The following is an 18,973-nucleotide window of genomic DNA, read 5'->3' on the forward strand; positions in this document are numbered from 1 at the left end:
TACTTTTGTGTCTTTTTGTGGTACTTTTGTGTCTTTTGTGTCTTTTTGTGGTACTTTTGTGTCTTTTGTTTTTCTATGTGGTACTTTTGTGTCTTTTTGTGTCCCTTTGAAAAATTTTGTGTCTCTTTAAGTTATTTTTTTTGTCTTTACGGTACTTGTGTGTCTTTTTCTGTCTGTTTGTGTTAAATTTCAGTTGTGCCTATTGGTGGTAGTTTTGTCTGTTTGTGTCTCCTTGTGGTAATTTTTGTGTTTTTGGCCATTTTGTTTCTCTTTGTGTTGATTTGTGTCTCTTTAAGGTATTTTATGTCACTTTGTGGTAATTGTGTGTCTTTTGTATCTTTTTGTGTCTCTGAGTTCATCTTGTGTCTTTATGACGGCTTATTTGTCTCTTCGTGTCTCTTTGATGTCATGTTTTGTCTCTTTGATGTCATGTTTTGTCTCTTTCAGTTCCCTCCAGCAGCTAACAGGTGACAAAACAAAACCACAAACGCAGCACTTGAACACTGATTAAGACGCTGATCGCCATGGGAACCATTAAAGCTCAGCCCGACTGGGGAGGTGAGTAATGAAGTTACAGCAGTAATCTAACACCTGAGATGATCCTCATGATGTTCTTACAGGGACGCAGCATGTGTGTGACTCTGCAGCAGGTGAACACTCATCAGCTGATCATACTCTCATTGGAGTAAATTAAATTTCTGAATGGATTTAATACGGGCAGAATATTCTAGAGACTCATCTCAACAGTGTGTGACTGTGTCTACATCATACTGTTAGTGCTGTTGTTGCCACCAACAGTCCTACAGTGTGTATATAGGAACTGTAACTACACTGACTTTAGTGCTGCTTCATGGTGCATTCACCTGCTCTGTGTCTTCTACCTTTCTCTTGTTGTTTTCTGTCTCTTTGTGGTCAATTATTAGTTATATTATGGATCAAACATCCTGTCTGTCCCTGTGTCCCTCTGTCACTGTGTCCTTCTGTCCCTGTGTCCCTGTGTCCCTGTGTCCCTCTGTCCCTGTGTCTCTCTGTCCTTCTGTCCCTGTGTCCTTCTGTCCCTGTGTCCCTGTGTCTCTCTCTGTGTTGTCGTTACAGACTGAGCAACAGAATGAATCACTCGTGCAGCCAGACACATCCGAGCTGACCCACGGTCACAGCATTTGCGTCAGTGACGCAATTTAGCGGCGGTGTAAACAGATGTGAGGCAGGAAATGCAGCACACATGAAGCTCACACACACACACACACACACACACACACACACACACATATATATATAATATATCAGAGAGGCTGAGTGAAACAGTAGAAAGAAATGGTTTCCTCCTGCACATGAAGGGTTAACAGCCGAGTTTCCTGCACAGATGAACTCACACACACATCACACACTAACCCTGGCAGGAGACAGGAGCAGCTCCACAGCTCGTGACACTCACAGCTGTGACACACAGAGTGACACAAAGTGCTCGGAGCTCGCTCCAAACTCGCCGCTGAGTCCCACAGTTACTATAGGAACACGGTGTCACCGGGGAAGTCGTGATTCACGCCGCCCATCAAAGCCTCTGATGCCGGGGCTTACCGTGTCGGGCGGCCGCGCAGAGCCGGCACGAGGCGGTGAGGAGGAGGCACAGAGCTGCCCAGAGCCGCGGAGACCTCATGGTACATCCAACATCCACCGGAGCGACGCTGCTGCTGCGCTTCTTCTACCAGCTCTCCATCTCTGAGGAGAGGCTGCTGCTGATGATGCTGCCGCTGCTGAGGAAGTGTGTGTGTGTGTNGTGTGTGAGAGAGAGAGAGAGAGGTGGTTGGTTAGAACAGGTCCACAGGAGGCGCCACACTGTAAGAAGTGTAACAGACTGAAGCTGAGCAAATCAAAAGCTGCTCAGGACTCAAACACACACACACACACACACACACACACACACACACACACACACTGTACACAACTATCATCAGTGAGACCCTGTGACCTCATGTGATGACGTCACATTCTGGGTTTACTCGACCTCACACTTCATCCTACTGAACTCCTGTTGTCCTCGTTCGTGGACGCGCGTGTGCGCCATCTAGTGGCAGTGAGCGCACACTACACTGAGCCATGTGAAAACAAGATGGCGGCCATCTCTGCCAAGTCAGTCTGCAGCTGATCCCGACACACAAGTGCACAAGGTCCAAAACCTGATCACATGATGTGGTTGGAACTTGTTGATGGCAACAAAGTTGACCAGTTTTAGCAACAGGAACAAGATGAGATGCTGTTGCCATGTGGTTTGATTTTGTGTCTTGTTTTGCAGTAATTATGACATTCTGTCCTTTCAGCTGCACGTTGCAGGAGTTTGGTTTGAATATCATAACTACTGTTTGCTTTTACTGTATTTTTTAATATCTTATCTTATTTCATCTTATTCTATATTATATTATATTAAATTATGTTATATCATATTATTTTATTTAGTTGAATTTAATTTTATTTAATCTTATTTTATTTTATCTAATCTAATCTTATTTCTATTCAATGTTTTTTTTTTATCTATTTTTATTTTATCTAATCTTATTTTATTTTATCTTACTTTATTTTTATTTTATCTTATTTTATTTTCACTTAATCTTATTTTATTTTTATTTAATCTTATTTTATTTTATTTTCACTTAATCTTATTTTATTATTTAATCTTATTTTATTTTATTTGATCTTACTTTATTTTATCTAATCTTATTTTTATTTAATCTTATTTTATCTTACTTTATTTTTTTAATCTTATTTCATTTTATCCTATTTCATTTTTATTTAATCTTATTTTATTTAATCTTAATCTATTTTTATTTAATCTTATTTTAGTTATTTTATCTTACTTTATTTAATCTTATTTAACTTTATCCTATTTTATTTTTATTTAATCTTATTTCATTTCATCTTATTTTGTTGTTTTTTATTTAACGTAATTTGATTCAATTTTACTGTTATTGGTTTACCTTATTCAACTTTAACAAAATCTTCTTCTCAGTTCTGAGTCACGTCTTTGTGTCTTTCACTGCTTTATTCTTCATTTTATTATTTCATGAGGTTTAATTCTTAGTTTTAATGGATCTGATTTTCTAACGGTCGGTTACTGGCTTTGCTTTGTGTCTGTGGCTGCTGCCTCACACTTTGAGCATCACACTGTTTCCACCTGGAAGGAAATGTGCGATAAAATAAAGTATTGCTTGCTTTTTGTTTACTGACTTTGTGCTGCACTTCTTGTATCAGAAGTGTTTTATAAATAAAGTTTATTATTTTATTATTACAAGATAGATTATAGCCGTTTTATTAAAACAGTTTGATCAACACCTCTGACAGCCTCGACTCTGACCCAGCAGTTTGTATTTACTGCAGCAAAGTCAATTATTTGTCACATTTCAGGACATTAATTTATTTCAAGCAGCTGCTTCTTGTTTCAGCCCATCATCTCTCTGTCTCTCTCTCTCTGTCTCTCTCTGATGAATCAGCTGATAAAGCTCAGAGTCTGCTGGACTGTGTGGACGCTGCACTTCTTGCAGTGTGGAGGAGTTCCCGTGTCCGGCCTCCTGGCTCGCTCGCTGCATCATGACGTGGATCAGAGGTCCGTCTCTCTGCCAAATACCCGTCCAGACACTTGGCAGCGCCGCACATCTGACTGCGTTTCACTAAGACTGAGGAGGTGGAATTAAATTACAGCAGCTTCTCCTGCAGGAGGAAACTTATCAACAGACAGAAGGAGGAGACACAGCTGGGAGAGATTTAAATGTTTTATTCTTTTCTAAACAATTTCATACAAAGATCAACAAGTGCTTGTTTATGTGATTCTATTTATTGGGAGGAGGATCACAGCGTCCTGCGGCCCGTCAGTGCAACGTCATCAAGATCAGTTTGTCATTCTCAACATGAGCGTGTGTCCGAACTGACACATGTTCTGATGTTGTCTCTGCATCATGTGTGTGAGGTCATCACATGTTGACAGTGACGCCCTTTGTCTCCATCAGTTCTGCTTCCTCTCAGCTCTAGTCGACGACCAGCACGCTCCTCACTGTGGGGAACAACTCGAAGAAGCCCTGCAGGAGGAAGCAGACAGGAAGCAGGAGCAGCGTTTAAACACACACACACACACACGAGTGAAAGGGAAAGAAAATAGAAAATAACTTCAGGGGCGAGAATGAAACCATATAAATAAAATCAAAAACCAAAGAAGTCGAGTGTCATCAGGAGAAATTCACACTCGGTATTTGATCTGTGAATCCCTCACAGAGACCTGACGAGATGTGACAAGAATTTCCATCTGCAGAAAACGTGTGATGCAAAAGTGTCAGGAAACACGCTGATCATTTCCTTCCTCAAACATCTGCAGGAACCATTTAAAGAAATATGTTTGAATATAGCAGTCGCTGTCGATCAGCAAACGCTGTGGTGGACGTGCGGTTCAGTTTAGGAACAAAAACATTTGATAATGGTTTGAAAAAAAGACGTTGTTTGGGCTTTAAATATCCAGCTTTGGGGGCACAACCTCCGGTGGAAATGCAGTGATGTCTCAGTAAAAAAACAATCGCTTGATGTTTGTACGGTGCCGAAAAAGCTGCTGGAAAGACAATGACCATTCCCTACAAATTACCCAAGTTTAGGGGCTGAAAAGCTGCTGGACAAACTGCCATGGGTTGCTACAACCCCCAATGTTTAAGGAATAAAAATCTGCTGGAAAAACAATGACAGAAAAATGACAGGAAAAACAGCAACTGGTGCCTAAATTTACCTGGGTTTGGGGGCTAGAAAGCTGCATGAAAAACAGCCATGAGTTGCTAAAAAAACAAAACAACAACCCTATGTTAAAGGGGTAAAAAGACGCCGGAAGAAAAGTGACAGTTCCCTAAAAATTACCCACATTTAGGGGGCTGAAAAATCCCTGGAAAATTGCCAGGGGTTAATAAGAAACCCCCGTGTTTAAAGGGTAAGAATATGCTGGAAAAACAGTGATAGTTTCCGAAAAAATTACCCAGGTTTGGGGGCTGAAAAGCTGCCTGAAAAATAGCCTCCGGTTGCAAAAATAACTCCTCATGTAAGGGCTAAAAAGCTGCTGCAAAAACATCAACTAGTCCCTAAAAATGACCTAATTTTAGGGACTTTAAAGTCGCTGGAAAAACTGCCATGGGTTGCTAAAACACCCAACGTCTAAGGGATAAAAACCTGCTAGAAAAACAATGAAAGGTTACTAAAAAATGTTTGGGGGCTGAAAAGCAGCTGGAAAAACAGCTGTTGGTTGCTATAAACAAAGATGCTTAAGGGGTAAAAAGACGCTGGAAAACCAGTTAAAGTTCCCTAAAAACTAACCCACGTTTGGGGGCTGGATGAACTGCCAAGGGATGCTACAAAAAAGGCTCATTTAAGGGCTAACAAGCTGCAGGAAATACAGCGACCAGTCCCTAAAAATTACCTGGGTTTGGAGGCTGGAAAGCTGCAGGAAAAACAGCAACTGGTCCCTAAAATTTACCGATGTTGAGAGTCTGGAAAAACAGCTATGGGTTGATTAAAAACAACAATGTCTCAGGGGTAAAAAGAAGCTGGAAGAATAGTGACAGGTCGCCTAAAAACACCCACGTTCAGGATCTGAAACTGAAAACAGCTGTGTGAGGGCTAAAAAGCTGAAGGAATAACAGCGACAGTATCTTTAAAATGAGCCATGTTAACCTGCGTATGTCTTAAATGATTAACGTAGAAAATATTAAAAGATACAAAAAAATGTCGGTCACAAGTTCCCGGAGCCGACGGTGATGAATAGTTTTGTCCAAACCACAATCGAAAGTCAAATATATTCAGTTTATGATGAAATAAAACAGGAGAAACAGCAAATCCTGTCGTTACAGAGACTTTAAAATCAAAAATGTGGTTATTGTGTCAGGCGCTCTGTCAGAGGTGTTGATTCAACTCTTTGGTCGATTCGGACGAGTTTTGTTTTCATTCGACTGAACAAAGACGAGACGTGTGCGTTACCTTGAAGAGGGTGGTGCTCTGCAGGACGCTGGAGGTGCAGCACATCTCTCTGATGGAGTGCATGGACAGCTGCGGAGCGCCGATGTCCACCACGGGGACGCCGAGGCGGGCGGCCAGGATGGGGCCGATGGTGGTTCCACAGGGGCTGTCGTTACGCACCATCACGTCCTGCAGGGGGAGGGGTCACAGGTCAGTGCGTCTGCCTCCTAGTGGCCATTAGGAGGAACTGCAGTGTTCACACCCTGACAGCTTCCCAACAACACATGCGAGCACATGAACTTTAATCTGCCGCCACATGACTGAGAGTATCTGCAGGAAGTTAAACTCTACAGTAACTTGCTGGAGCTGCTCCGTTATTAAACCTCAGCTGAGCTTATCAGCGGCGGCGAGGCAATCTGTTTCGTGACTCCTCCGCAGCCGTGGAAACAGAAATGTATTTCCACCTCTGTTTATAATCACACTTGATTGACTGCTCTTGTTTTCGTCCCTGTGTCTTTATTTCACACATGGATTCTTCCCTCTCCCTCTCGCCGTCGCCCTGGAGCGGCTCGCCACGTTGCTAGGAGATCTGTGCTCGCTGCCGAGTGACTCAAGACACACACACACACAGACACAGACACAGACATGAGGAGCTGCTGAGCCTCCGTCTGCAAACAATGCATCTATAACAACCCACACACACACACACACACACACACACACACTGTACCTGCAGAGGCACGCCGACCCTGCTGGCGACCTCTCTGACCACGGAGGCGGTGACAGCTGTGGTGGCGTAGCGCTGGTTGCTGTTGAACTTTAACACCGGGCCCTGAAAGACAAACAATATATTGTGTGTTTGTGTTTTGTCGTTTGTAAACGAGTGAATAAATGAACTCATGTTTTCACCTTGTGGAAAGAAGGACGGTGGTTCTCCTCGTGCTTCTCCCTGAGAGAAGGGAAACCAATACGTTTGATTGTAAAATTGGAAAAGACACAAAACAGATACTGTGTGTGTGTGTGTGTGTGTGTGTGTGTGTGTGTGTGTGTGGGCACTGACTGGTAGTTTGGGTGCACGGCGTGCGCCATGTCAGCGCTGATCATGAAGGACAGCGGCGCAGCCTGCTGGAAGGCGGTGAGGTTGGAGGGGGAGGAGGCGAGGCGGCTGAGGATGAGCTCCGTCAGGTTGGACTGAGCTCCCTGAGCGCTCTCTGACCCCACCTACAGGACACACACACACACACACACACACACACACACACACACAACATGATGTCACAGGAACTCAGACAAAGAACATACAGGTGTTTATTTCCAGTGTTTCGTCACCTCTTCGTTGTCGTACAGCGTGATCATGCGCACGTTGGGATCTCTGGCCAGAGAGTCTCCAGAGCACGACTCCATCAGCCCCTGAGAGACGACAGAGTGCGACAGGAAGGAGGAAGTGAGGGTGTGAGAAGAACCTCACTCTGAAACGTCAAGCTAGGAGCGACTACAAACTACAAACGTTTCAGATGTGTAACACTGCTGCTGAGAGTTTCAATAAAAACAGAGGCTGAAAGCTGAAACAAGAAAACAGACGAAAGCTCTGATGAACAAAGAGAAAGGTGCAGTCTGACCTGCAGGGCGCAGTAGCAGCTGTGGAGGTTGTCCAGACGAGGGGAGTAAATGAACTCCTCATACACACCTCCCAACGCCTGCAGAGGAAGAGGAGAAGAAGAACAGGACACAGCGTTAAAGTCTTTGTCTGAGAGGGAAATATATTTACTTTAAGCTTCACATTTTACAGTAAAATACTGTGATAATGTGCATTTAATTTCACATTTTAGAGGGAAATACTGTGCATTTGATTTTACATTTAAAAAAGAAATATTGTGCATTTAAGTTAACATTTAAGAGGGGAATATCATGCATTTAAGTTAACATTTAAGAGGGGAATATCATGCATTTAAGTTAACATTTAGAGTGAAATATTGCGCTTTACACTTATAAGAGGGAAATACTGTGCATTTGATTTTACATTTAAAACATAAATATTGTGCATTTAATTTTACAAATACATAATGTGCACTTAATTTTACATTTAAAAAATAAATATTGTGCATTAAATGTCACATTTTAGAGGGAAATATTGGGCTTTACAGTGAAATATTCTATATTAAATTTCATATTACACAGTGAAATATTGTGCTTTAAATGTCACTGATTAGAGGGAAATATTTTGCATTAAATTAAATATTTTAGAGTGAAACATTTTGCTTTAAACCCACAATGTAGAGGTAAAAAATGTGCTTTAAACATCACGCTTTACAGGAAAATATGGTACTTTGAACTTCACATTTTAAATCTAATCCTCCACAGTTATTCATTAAATAAACGATTAAAACACAAGTGGACTCTGTGTTTTTGCATCATTCATTAATATACGACACTCTGCTGGTCAAGACAGATCGCTGCTGCTTCAGGGGCTGCAGTGGATTATCACAGGTGACAGGAAGTCAATGGTTTACGTGCAGACTCACCGCAGGCTGAGTGTCGGCCAGACAGAGCTCAAAGTCCAGCAGGTCTTCAGGCTTGATGCCCAGCTCTGTACACAGCACCTTCACCAGAGCTGGGTGGTGTTTCTCCGCCTGAAACATTTGGTTTGGTTTATGGATATTTTCAGGGAACACATCAGTCACTTAGTTTAATGCCCTTCTCCAGACAAGTACATTACACACATGTAAATAAATACCTCTATAAATGGAGAGATGGAGATAGTGACAATAAAAATTAAGACTTCGAAATAAAAATGATAAAGATAAAATTTAATAAAAAGGGAAATTGTAATAGTGATAAAAAATTTAATAAAAAAGGCTGAATTAAAAAAGAATTAAAATAAAAATAATAAAAAAAATTTTTACAATAAATAAAGATAAAATAAAGATAAAAATGAAAATATAGAGAGTAATTGTGATAATAGAAATTAAGTGACTTAGTGATTTAAATAAATCAAAACTAAAATAAAAATAACAATAAATACATAAATAATGTAAATAACAAATAAGATAAAATAAAAAAATAATTAAAATAATAAATATCAAAATAATTGTAAATAATATTTACAATAAATAAAGATAAAAATGAAAAATAGAGACATGGTAACTGCGATAATAAAAAATTAAGTGACTTAAATAGTGATTTAAATAAATAAAAACTAAAATAAAAATAATAATAATACATAATAATGTAAATAATAAATAAGATAAAATTTAAAAAAAAGTTTTAATAGTGACAACAAAAAATAAATTAAAATAAAAAAATAAAAAAGGCTGAATTAAAATAATAAATATTAAAATAATTGTAAAAAAATATTTACAATAAATAAAGATAAAAATTAAAAAATAGAGAAATGGTAATAGTGATAAAAAAATGTAGTAAAGCCTTTAAAAGTAAATAAATAAATAAAAACAATAAAAATATACAAATGTGACAATAAATACATTTACAATTTTTAAAAAAAAGATAAAAATGATAAAATGATAGATGATAAAAATACCGTGTTGGCAGCAGAGGCAGCGTCTCCGGAGGACGCACAGCCCGTCTCCAGCTCCTCCTGGACCACGGTGGCGATGATGGGCACGCTGACACACAAACACACACACATTTAACTGAGCTGACACAAACTCCACAGTCACACTGAGCTACAACACGTATCCCAGCAGACACAGATAAGTTCACTGGAAAACATTTCATGTCTAACACATGTGAAACAAACTGCAGTGTGTTGTCACTGACAGGTGGTTCTCCTTGTTGGGGCCGAAGGAGTCGTTGACGTCTCTCTGCAGGTGGATGGCCAGGTGAGGGATCCTGAGCAGAGGCCTGGACACGTGGAACAGCCTCTGGACCAGCCGGCCTTCGTTCTGGAGGAGGACAACATTCAGTAAGAGAGGATGTTTTGGTCCTCAGATTTAGCTGCAGAGTGAGCGCTCCTTGCCGCAGACACAGACCCAGGATGAGTCGGAGTGACACGGAGGCAGCTGCCTGGAGAACGCCGTCGAGATAACTTTATATTCTGACGTCTGTTTGATATCGAGCACTGAATGAGCTTCACCGTCACCCTGAGCGTCCTGATCAGGGGTTGTTGCTTAGCAGAACAGTCTTGCACGATGTGAAAGCAGCATACTCGTGGTCTAACTACAGAAATACTCCTGATAATAAAATACTGATAACAACCCCGGTACCTTGACCATGACGCGGCCAGCGAGGGTCAGGTCCCGGTCGAACCAAGTGTTCCAGATGCCACCGCCGTAGCACTCCACCCCGACCTGCAGACAGCCCTGCTTCGTCCTCTTAGACCTCGGCTTCACCTGGAACACAAACACATCATCTCATCACAGCGCTCCTTGTGCTTGATGCTGAACTCTCTTCTCTCAGATTTCAGAACATTTACTTCTATTTTTCCTTTGTTGCATCACACACAATCACTTCCCGCCGTTCTTCAGCGACTAACGCAACAAACAGGACGCGGCGTGCTGCGACAGGAAGATTAACGCTGACTGTAAATATGTGTCTTCTCTCCTATCCTGACTGCTTTCTGGGGCTGTGAGGAAGGTGAAGATGAGGACTGACAGGTGGAGGTGTGCGAGCTCTCACCCGGAGGCAGGGGCTGTCTGTGTGGGCGCCGATCATGGAGAAGCCGTTTCCTGGCAGGTAGCGTCCGCCCACAGCGAAGGCGATGAGGCTGGAGAAGTTCCTGGTCACAAAGTACTGAAGGGAGCAGAGAACAGGAGTTATATATCATGACTTCAGCTCACATGACCCTTCTCGCCCCTCGATGACCGTTGACCTCCACTGACCTTGCTGGACGGCCTGATGTCCCACTGCTCCGTCTCCTTCAGCTCGATGAAGCCCGCCTGCAGCAGACGCCGCTTGCATTCTTCCACCACTACAGGGACGAAGAGGAGAGGAAACGTTTGTGCTCACTGGAGCTGGCTGAGTGGTGATAAAATGAATTTAACCTCGTTATCGTTTTTCAAGACTTTCATCTTTTCAACAGCGACTGGAGGGCTGAGTCTGTGAGGCTTCAACACTAGACTGGGGCGCCACCTGACACCAGAGGATGCTCACTTTGAATCTCCTCAGTCACATTTTAATCTTATTCCCATATTTTCAGACTGACTGGCTGCTGAACTTTGAGGTGGGGCTGCAAGCTTAAAGCCCCAGTATGTATGTTTGGTTCGATTTCAGCCGGACGAACATGTTTACGTAGATTTTAAAAGTCCAGTTGTAGTCGGACTCAAATTAAATCCATTTCCTCTGATGTCATGTGAAAAGCATCAAGAATCAAGAACAGCGTCCCAGCTATATTCACAATTTTCAAATTCCCCCGCAATTTATTTGCAACGTGCATCGCAATGTAACAATCCCAAATAAATAAATAAAATAAAGATGGACGACATGACCGCTCCCTGAAAGTGAAGCCGAAACATCTGGATCGCCCCCTGGTGGCCGGCTGCAGTACCGGCTGTACACTCAAAGTACATGTCAAAGAAATTTTTCCGAAAGATGGTTTCTGTTGTTTTAGGTCGTTGAGGGTTTTTCTGACATCATGATTGACAGTTGTGTGTCAGTTGGTGTGCCGCATTCAGTGACGCCGCTCGGTATTGGTCGGACAAACTATGGCGATCGCGACTGACTCCGGCTTCAAATGACAAGCTCTTATTTTCGCCCGTGTGCAGCTGCAACATTCGGGAAAGTCTCTCACAGGCTGCAGCTGCACCCACAGCAGCACGACAGCTCCTCAAAGGTGGAGGCTGCTGTTAGTTTAGGAAGCGCTGGATGTGATGTGTAGCAGAGTTTTCTATGAGCACAGCATTTTAATCGCTGATATTAATATAAATTAATTACGCAGCGCACTGACAGTAAATCTGAAGAAGACAAATGTTGTAAATGTTGAAAATAATCCCTAAAATTCACCCTAAAACAACACATCAGGGTTTTTCTTCCATCCCTGACCTGACGTTCCTGCACACTAACAGTTTCCTTCGTGCTGCTGTCATGCTCGTTAAAGACGCGCTCTGTGGGGCGGCGGAGGTCAAACTGCAAAGGTAGCAGACATTATGAAACATCTGTTCCGTCTGCACACACTTTATCTTATCTGGAGCTCAAAGTCGTCTGTTAACATGACCAGCGTCTCCACTTGCCGCCTTCTTAACGCTGACACATGCACATCTCTTTGTTCTCACACTTGATGATGAACTTCATATCAAATCTCTCTCTTATCGAACACGACCTGCTGAAGTGCTGATTTCAGATTGTATAAACTGAGCAGGGTGTGATGATGTCAGCAGAAGTTTAAACTGTGGAAAGTTGTGGTGATGCGTTTATGCCCAAGCATTTTCTTGGAACAACCAATAAGACACTACGAGCACAAACTGTGACAGGAGTCAACATCAGACGGAGACACTGGATCCCTGAAATAAAGCGCCACATATTAAATACCAAACTGAGGCACAGACTCGATGCTTCGCACACGCTCACAGTTGATTTCCAGTCTTGCTCCTTACATGCAGAGACTTCTGCATCTCTTGATGATATTTTGGATTGTAGATGGTGAAATCTCTAAATTCTGCGCCTTGAGAAACATGTTCTTCAACTGACTGTTTGCTCACACAGTTTTCACAACGTGGTGAACAACCGAGTCTTTCCAGGATCCTTTCATACCTGATCATCTAATCTGTTACCTATTAACCTGTTTATGTATCAAATGTTCCAAACTGGTCCAGGACTGAGTGAGACCGCTGCAGCCCGCTTCAACGAACCGGCTGCAATGTAACCACTTGGGGCAATTGTGCATCGTCAGTTTACATCCACAAAAAAAAATGTTTTTGTCACTGACAGGCTCAGGTTGTTACTCTAAGTGTCTGACAACATTATGAAAGGATCCCTACAGAGACAGAGCTGTTTGTTTAACCAGAAACAGCCCAAAATCACCATCACCAAACCCACCAGACTCCAGTTACAGAGGCAACAGACAGCATCTTTTCCTAAATATATCATGATGAAAATAATGTGGGTTGCACAGGGTAGTGTCCACAGTCAAATCAGACTATCAGCGTTTCCATAGGTTACTTAGTGGCTGTGCAATCTTTGCAATAAGCTTCTGCCACCGGGGATGAATTTTTGCGGAAAAAATCTGCTTTACAGCAGGAAACACTTCAGACCAGACCAGACCAGACCAGACAAGACACGTCAAGACACGACACGATACGACATGACACGACGAGACGAGACGAAATGAGACCAGACAAGACAAGTAAAGACACAACACAACAAGATAAGGCGAGACAAGACACGTCAAGACAGGACACGACATGACGAGACGATATGAGACGAGACGAGACAAAACCAGACAAGACAAGACAAGACAAGACAAGACAAGACACAACACAACAAGACATGTCAAGACACGACACGACACGACACGACACGACGAGACGAGACGAAATGAGACCAGACAAGACAAGACAAGTAAAGACACAACACAACAAGATAAGGCGAGACAAGACACGTCAAGACAGGACACGACATGACGAGACGATATGAGACGAGATGAGACGAAACCAGACAAGACAAGACCAGACAAGTAAAGACACAACACGACATGACGAGACGATACGAGACAAAACGAGACCAGACCAGACAAGACAAGACAAGTAAAGACACAACACAACAAGACACGTCAAGAACGACACGACACGACACGACACGACGAGACGAGACGAAATGAGACCAGACAAGACAAGACAAGTAAAGACACAACACAACAAGATAAGGCGAGACAAGACACGTCAAGACAGGACACGACATGACGAGACGATATGAGACGAGACAAAACCAGACAAGACCAGACAAGTAAAGACACAACACGACATGACGAGACGATACGAGACAAAACGAGACCAGACCAGACAAGACAAGACAAGTAAAGACACAACACAACAAGACACGTCAAGACACGACACGACACGACAAGACGAGACGAGATGAGATTAAATGAGACCAGACAACACAAGACAAGTAAAGACACAACACAACAAGATAAGTCAAGACAAGACACGTCAAGACATGAGAAGACGAGACGAGACGAGACGGAAAAAATCTGCTTTACGGCAGGAAACGCGTCATGTATTGTGAAACTGGTCGGTCAGCCAATCAGGGACTGGAGCTGGTCCTTATGAGGAGTTGGGCATAAGATAGTTGAGTCACGAGCACAATGGCAGACGGACAAAGTTTGGAGACAAGTGAAAAACGGCCTAGCAAAAGAAAAGGAGCTCCTCTGTGTGAGGAGGCAAAGAAGAGCAAAAAGGAGAGTGATAAAAGAAGAGGAAAAACAAGAGTAAACCTCAGTCAGGCGTTCAAGAGATGGAGGGAGCTCCGTGACCAAAGAGGCTTCAAAACCCATGTCCAGCTAGCTTTCTTTCTAATGGATCAGTAAGTAACACGGCTAAATGTTAGCTAGACCAGAGAGGACTGGACTGTACTGGCTGCTAGTTCATTCCTAGCTGGCCAGCATCGCAAATCGCCGCAACCAGGGAGCGGGTAGCGAGTGTTGGTCGGCTGACATCCTGGTTGCCATTCTACGGCAGCCTGATGAAGCTGATAATTGTTGCTCGGTCTCTTTACTCATTTATTTAGTAGAGTGTCCACACACCTTTTCATTCTGCATATACATAGAGGTATACTGGTGGCTTTACAGCCTACATTTTATTCATTATCTCTGATCCCCACGCTCAGTTTGGTCGTTGCCACAGTGCGAGCAACACTGCTGACGCTAGGTGGCGCCAAGCTAAAAGAAATAAATCCTATCTGTTGCCTCTTTAAATAGATTTGGTGATGGTGACTAGAAAAACAACTTCCTGCGCCATACTGTGAGTACACGTTACTGATTACATACTTTTACTTAAGTATATCTAAATGCAGGACTTTAACTTGTAGTTGAGTACTGTCACAGAGTGGTGTCAGTACTTTTACTGCAGTAAAGTATGCGAGTACTTCTCCCACAGGACAGCCGATATTTATGTTGTAATAGAGTACTAAGGCACAAACGTTACCGTGATACGGAGACACTCCTCTGTTGACAAACTGCAGGAACTCTTTGGCTGCGGACTGCACGGCCTCTTTGGAGCTCTTCATCCTCAAACACTGGAGAAAGAAAAGAGAAACAGCTGAGGAAAGCTAACAGCTAACAGCTAGCAGCTACTACTTCGGGCACTTATAGCGAGATTTCAGCCTGTCTCGCTCTGCTGCTCCATAACTCAAACATATAAACAACTTAATACCGACCAGCACTGTTAAAGCAGTAAAGTAACAAATATCTTGCCGCCTAAATGTGTCATTAAATGAAATTATATGGCAAAATCCAGAGCGTGTCCGATAACGGACGCACCGGCGCTTAGCTAACGGCTGCTAGCTAACCTGCAGGGGACAGCTCGAGCTCTGTGCCTCTCCTTCTTCGCTCCTCTTCCTCTGCTGGCCAAAGTCAAAGCAGCTCTCAGAGAGGGAGCAGCACCTCCACATGCCGCGGACACAGTAATCATTTTTATGGCTCTCACCTGCATTAACTGCACTTTCAAACTCTGGACTCCGGAGCGGCGGCTCGGTGGTGACAGGCAGACACGGACCAGCAGGGACAGAAGGAGTCAGTGTCTGAACGGACACAGCGCCACAGCGACACCCAGCGGACAGGCGGTGCAATTACAGCTGTTAGATTCCTCACAGGCCCACACACATAGTTCAGAAAATGTTTCTTTTGTTTTAATCTGCTTATTATGTTTATTAATGTCGTTATTGTTTCTGATGACTCATGGCCATGGGTATCAAATGTGTTTTCCAGGATCAACAGAGTCTATAACATGTTGAAGAGACGGGGTATGGCTGTAACAACAGCGTGTTCACACATATGGACATGGATTTGGTCACAGTATTATTTATTTGAGCAGTTTGACAACACTGGTGTTCATGTGTAATCTGTACATATAAAACAACTTACAATTAAAGGCAAGACACAACACGACGAGACAAGACAAACGAGACGAAGACGAGACGAGACAAACAAGACGAAGACGAGACGAGACAAATGAGACGAGACGAGACAAGTAAAGACACAACAAGACAAGTTGAGATAAGTCAAGTTAATGTGTAATCCGTACATATAAAACAATTTACACATTAAAGGAAAGGCAAGACATGACGAGACCAGACCAGACCAAACGAGACGAGACAGATGAGACGAGACAAGACCAGATGAGACAAACCAGACAAGACGAAAATGAGACAAACGAGACAAATGAGACGTGATACAACAAGACAAGTTGAGATAAGTCAAGTCAATGTGTCTAATGTTAAATGTGTCATAATCCGTACATACAAAACAACTTACACATTGAAGGAAAGGCAAGACATGACGAGACCACACCAGACCAAACGAGATGAGACAGATGAGACGAGACGAGACAAACAAAAAGAGACAAGACAAAAACAAGATGAGACGAGACGAGACAAACAAGACGAGATGAGAAAATCGAGACGAGACAAGACGAGATGAGACAAAGGAGACGAAACGAGACCAGACAAACGAGACCAGACAAACGAGACCAGACAAGATGAGACCAGACAAACGAGACAAGATGAGACCAGACCAACAAGACGAGACGAGAGAAACAAGAAGAGACAAACGAGACAAGACGAGACAAGACAAACGAGACGAGACCAGGCAAATGGCACGAGACCAGACAAACGAGAGAAACGAGACAAGACCAGACAAACGAGACAAGACGAGACAAACGAGACGAGACAAGATGAGACGAGACAAACGAGACAAGACGAGACAAACGAGACGAGACAAGATGAGACCAGACCGACAAGACGAGACGAGAGAAATGAGAAGAGAAAAACGAGACGAGACCAGACAAACGAGATGAAACAAGTAAAGACACAACACAACAAGACAAGTCAAGTTAAGAAACGACGAGACAAGTTGTGACAAGATAGAAAAGATCATTTTCTAAATCAACTTTTTTTTGTTGTTGTTTTGTTTGTTTGTTTTTTACAATTTGTGGGACATTTCTTACCAAGTTGCTCGTTGCCTTCTTTCCAGTGTTTTTGAAAGAAATTGCACCGATCCGCTCAAAGTTTCAAATCCCCACCACCAACCACAGAGAGATGCAAAAAGGCCACAAAGAAATGACCCCAAAGATTCGCAAGAAATGAGTAAAAAGGAGCAAATTAAAAACAAGAAAATTAGCTCAAAATATGAAAAATTCTAATAATTCTGTAACATGATTTTAAATTGTAATAAAAATGATAATAATATGATTAAAAATGTAGTTTTCTCTTGCTTTTTTCTTTTTTCCTAGTTTTTTAAATCTTTTTTCCTTTTAAAAAAATATTTTAAAAATATATTAAATTCTAATAATTCAATGAAGTGTAATAATAATTATTATAGTATTGTTTGTCCATAGATTTTTTCTTTTTTCGCTATTTTTTTTTAAATAATTTTCTTAATCTTTTTTTATTTGTTACAATTTGTGGGACATTTCTTATCAAGTTTTGTGGTACCAGTGATGAGCAGTCTTTGATGAAGGTCATATTATGCTTCTCATGTTGAAACCTCTCTGATTTTTCTATTTCATATTTGTATCCAAACACCTCTCTCTGTCTGTCATGACTCATGTTAGTTAACTCTTTATTTCCCTGATGCTGCCATTCATCACTGTCTCTCCACAGGAACCAGCCTTATATAGACCTGAACAGCCAGGGAGGAGGAGGAGGAGGAGGAGGAGGAGGAGGAGGAGGAGGAGAGAGTCTGAAAACGATGAAGATATGTTTATATCAGCTGTCAGCTCGCAGCGTCTCTCCTGCTCCTGAGGAAGCCCAGAGGGATGAACACACACACACACACACACACACACACACACACACACACACACACACACANGGTAGCCCAGAGGGATGAGCACACACACACACACACACACACACACACACACACACACACACACACACACACACACACACACACACACACACACACACACTCTATTAATAGATGTGAGCAACAGGCTGCAGCAGAAAGTGTCAAACAAACTGGGATGTGACTGTGTGGGAATTTGTCCCAGTACACCAGTACTGTTCTGTAGTTATAATGGTGTGAATGGGAGCAGCACACACCAGGACCTTTGATCTGGTCCCAGTGGTCTCTGCACTAAACATGTATACACATGCAGCACTATCTCTCACCCTGGTGGGACCAAACAGAGATGCAAAGAGACAACACAGAGGTGAATTCCACATTTAGGGAATCCATTAACATGTAAGCTTTCAATGATCAGTGTAGCTTTTCTTGGTTTGCTTTCCTTTTATTGCCAGTCCTCTACAGACCACTGCTCACCACACAAACATTACTGGACGGGCCCTATTGCACAGGCGACGTACCGACCAGGAAGAGACACAAAAGGAGCACAAGGAAATGCAAAGCAACTGCAAGGAGACACAACACGACCAAAGAACTACACAAAGTGATACTAAAGAAGAAGAAAGACCCACAGATACATAAAACATCTACAATGAGACACAAAACTGCAAAAACACACAAAATTACTACAAAGAGAGGAAACACAAAACAATGATGACGATACACAAATCAACTACAAAGAGACACAAACAACAAGAAAGATACAAAAAAGACAACGACAAAGTGACACAAAGCTACGAAGGGACACAAACTAACACAAAGATACACAACAAAATGATGACAAAGAAGCACAAAATGGCTACAAAGATACACAAAACAACAACAAAGAGGCAGGAAATGGTTACAAAGATACACAAAACAACAACAACAAAGAGGCAGGAAATGGCTACAAAGAGACACAAAACAACTCCAAAAAAATAGAAAATGATGATAAAGAAACACAAAACGACTACAAAGAGACAAAAAAACAACAAAGAGGCAGGA

The 18,973-nt window shown here is 42.3% G+C and overlaps 2 protein-coding genes across 3 annotated transcripts in view; both read right to left on the bottom strand.

Annotated features, from left to right (window-relative positions):
* LOC126403467 (receptor-type tyrosine-protein phosphatase-like N) overlaps positions 1–1,770 on the bottom strand; it is a 39,508-nt gene extending 37,738 nt beyond the window's left edge. Inside the window, exon 1 of the mRNA XM_050066149.1 lies at positions 1,579–1,770. Coding sequence (XP_049922106.1) covers positions 1,579–1,657 — 79 coding nt within the window. The 5' untranslated portion in view covers positions 1,658–1,770. The remainder of the gene's footprint in view (positions 1–1,578) is intronic.
* A 1,976-nt stretch (positions 1,771–3,746) lies between these two features.
* dnpep (aspartyl aminopeptidase) lies at positions 3,747–15,703 on the bottom strand. 2 transcript variants are annotated; one of them, XM_050065751.1, is made up of 15 exons: positions 15,570–15,703; positions 15,069–15,159; positions 10,812–10,900; positions 10,609–10,722; positions 10,197–10,322; positions 9,751–9,875; positions 9,512–9,596; positions 8,496–8,603; positions 7,593–7,670; positions 7,303–7,383; positions 7,034–7,194; positions 6,883–6,922; positions 6,704–6,805; positions 5,995–6,162; positions 3,747–4,067 (listed from the first exon to the last, which is right to left on the bottom strand). In XM_050065751.1, exons 1-15 carry the CDS (start codon positions 15,573–15,575, stop codon positions 4,017–4,019), a joined length of 1,425 nt encoding a protein of 474 aa, XP_049921708.1. In that variant the 5' UTR covers positions 15,576–15,703; the 3' UTR covers positions 3,747–4,016. The 2 variants fall into 2 exon arrangements, with proteins under 2 accessions (XP_049921708.1, XP_049921707.1); XM_050065750.1 differs by lacking the exon at positions 15,570–15,703 and adding an exon at positions 15,433–15,563.
* Between the last annotated feature and the right edge of the window lie 3,270 nt (positions 15,704–18,973).

Source organism: Epinephelus moara, chromosome 16, assembly GCF_006386435.1.
Source record: "Epinephelus moara isolate mb chromosome 16, YSFRI_EMoa_1.0, whole genome shotgun sequence".
Classification (NCBI taxonomy): Eukaryota; Metazoa; Chordata; class Actinopteri; order Perciformes; family Serranidae; genus Epinephelus; species Epinephelus moara.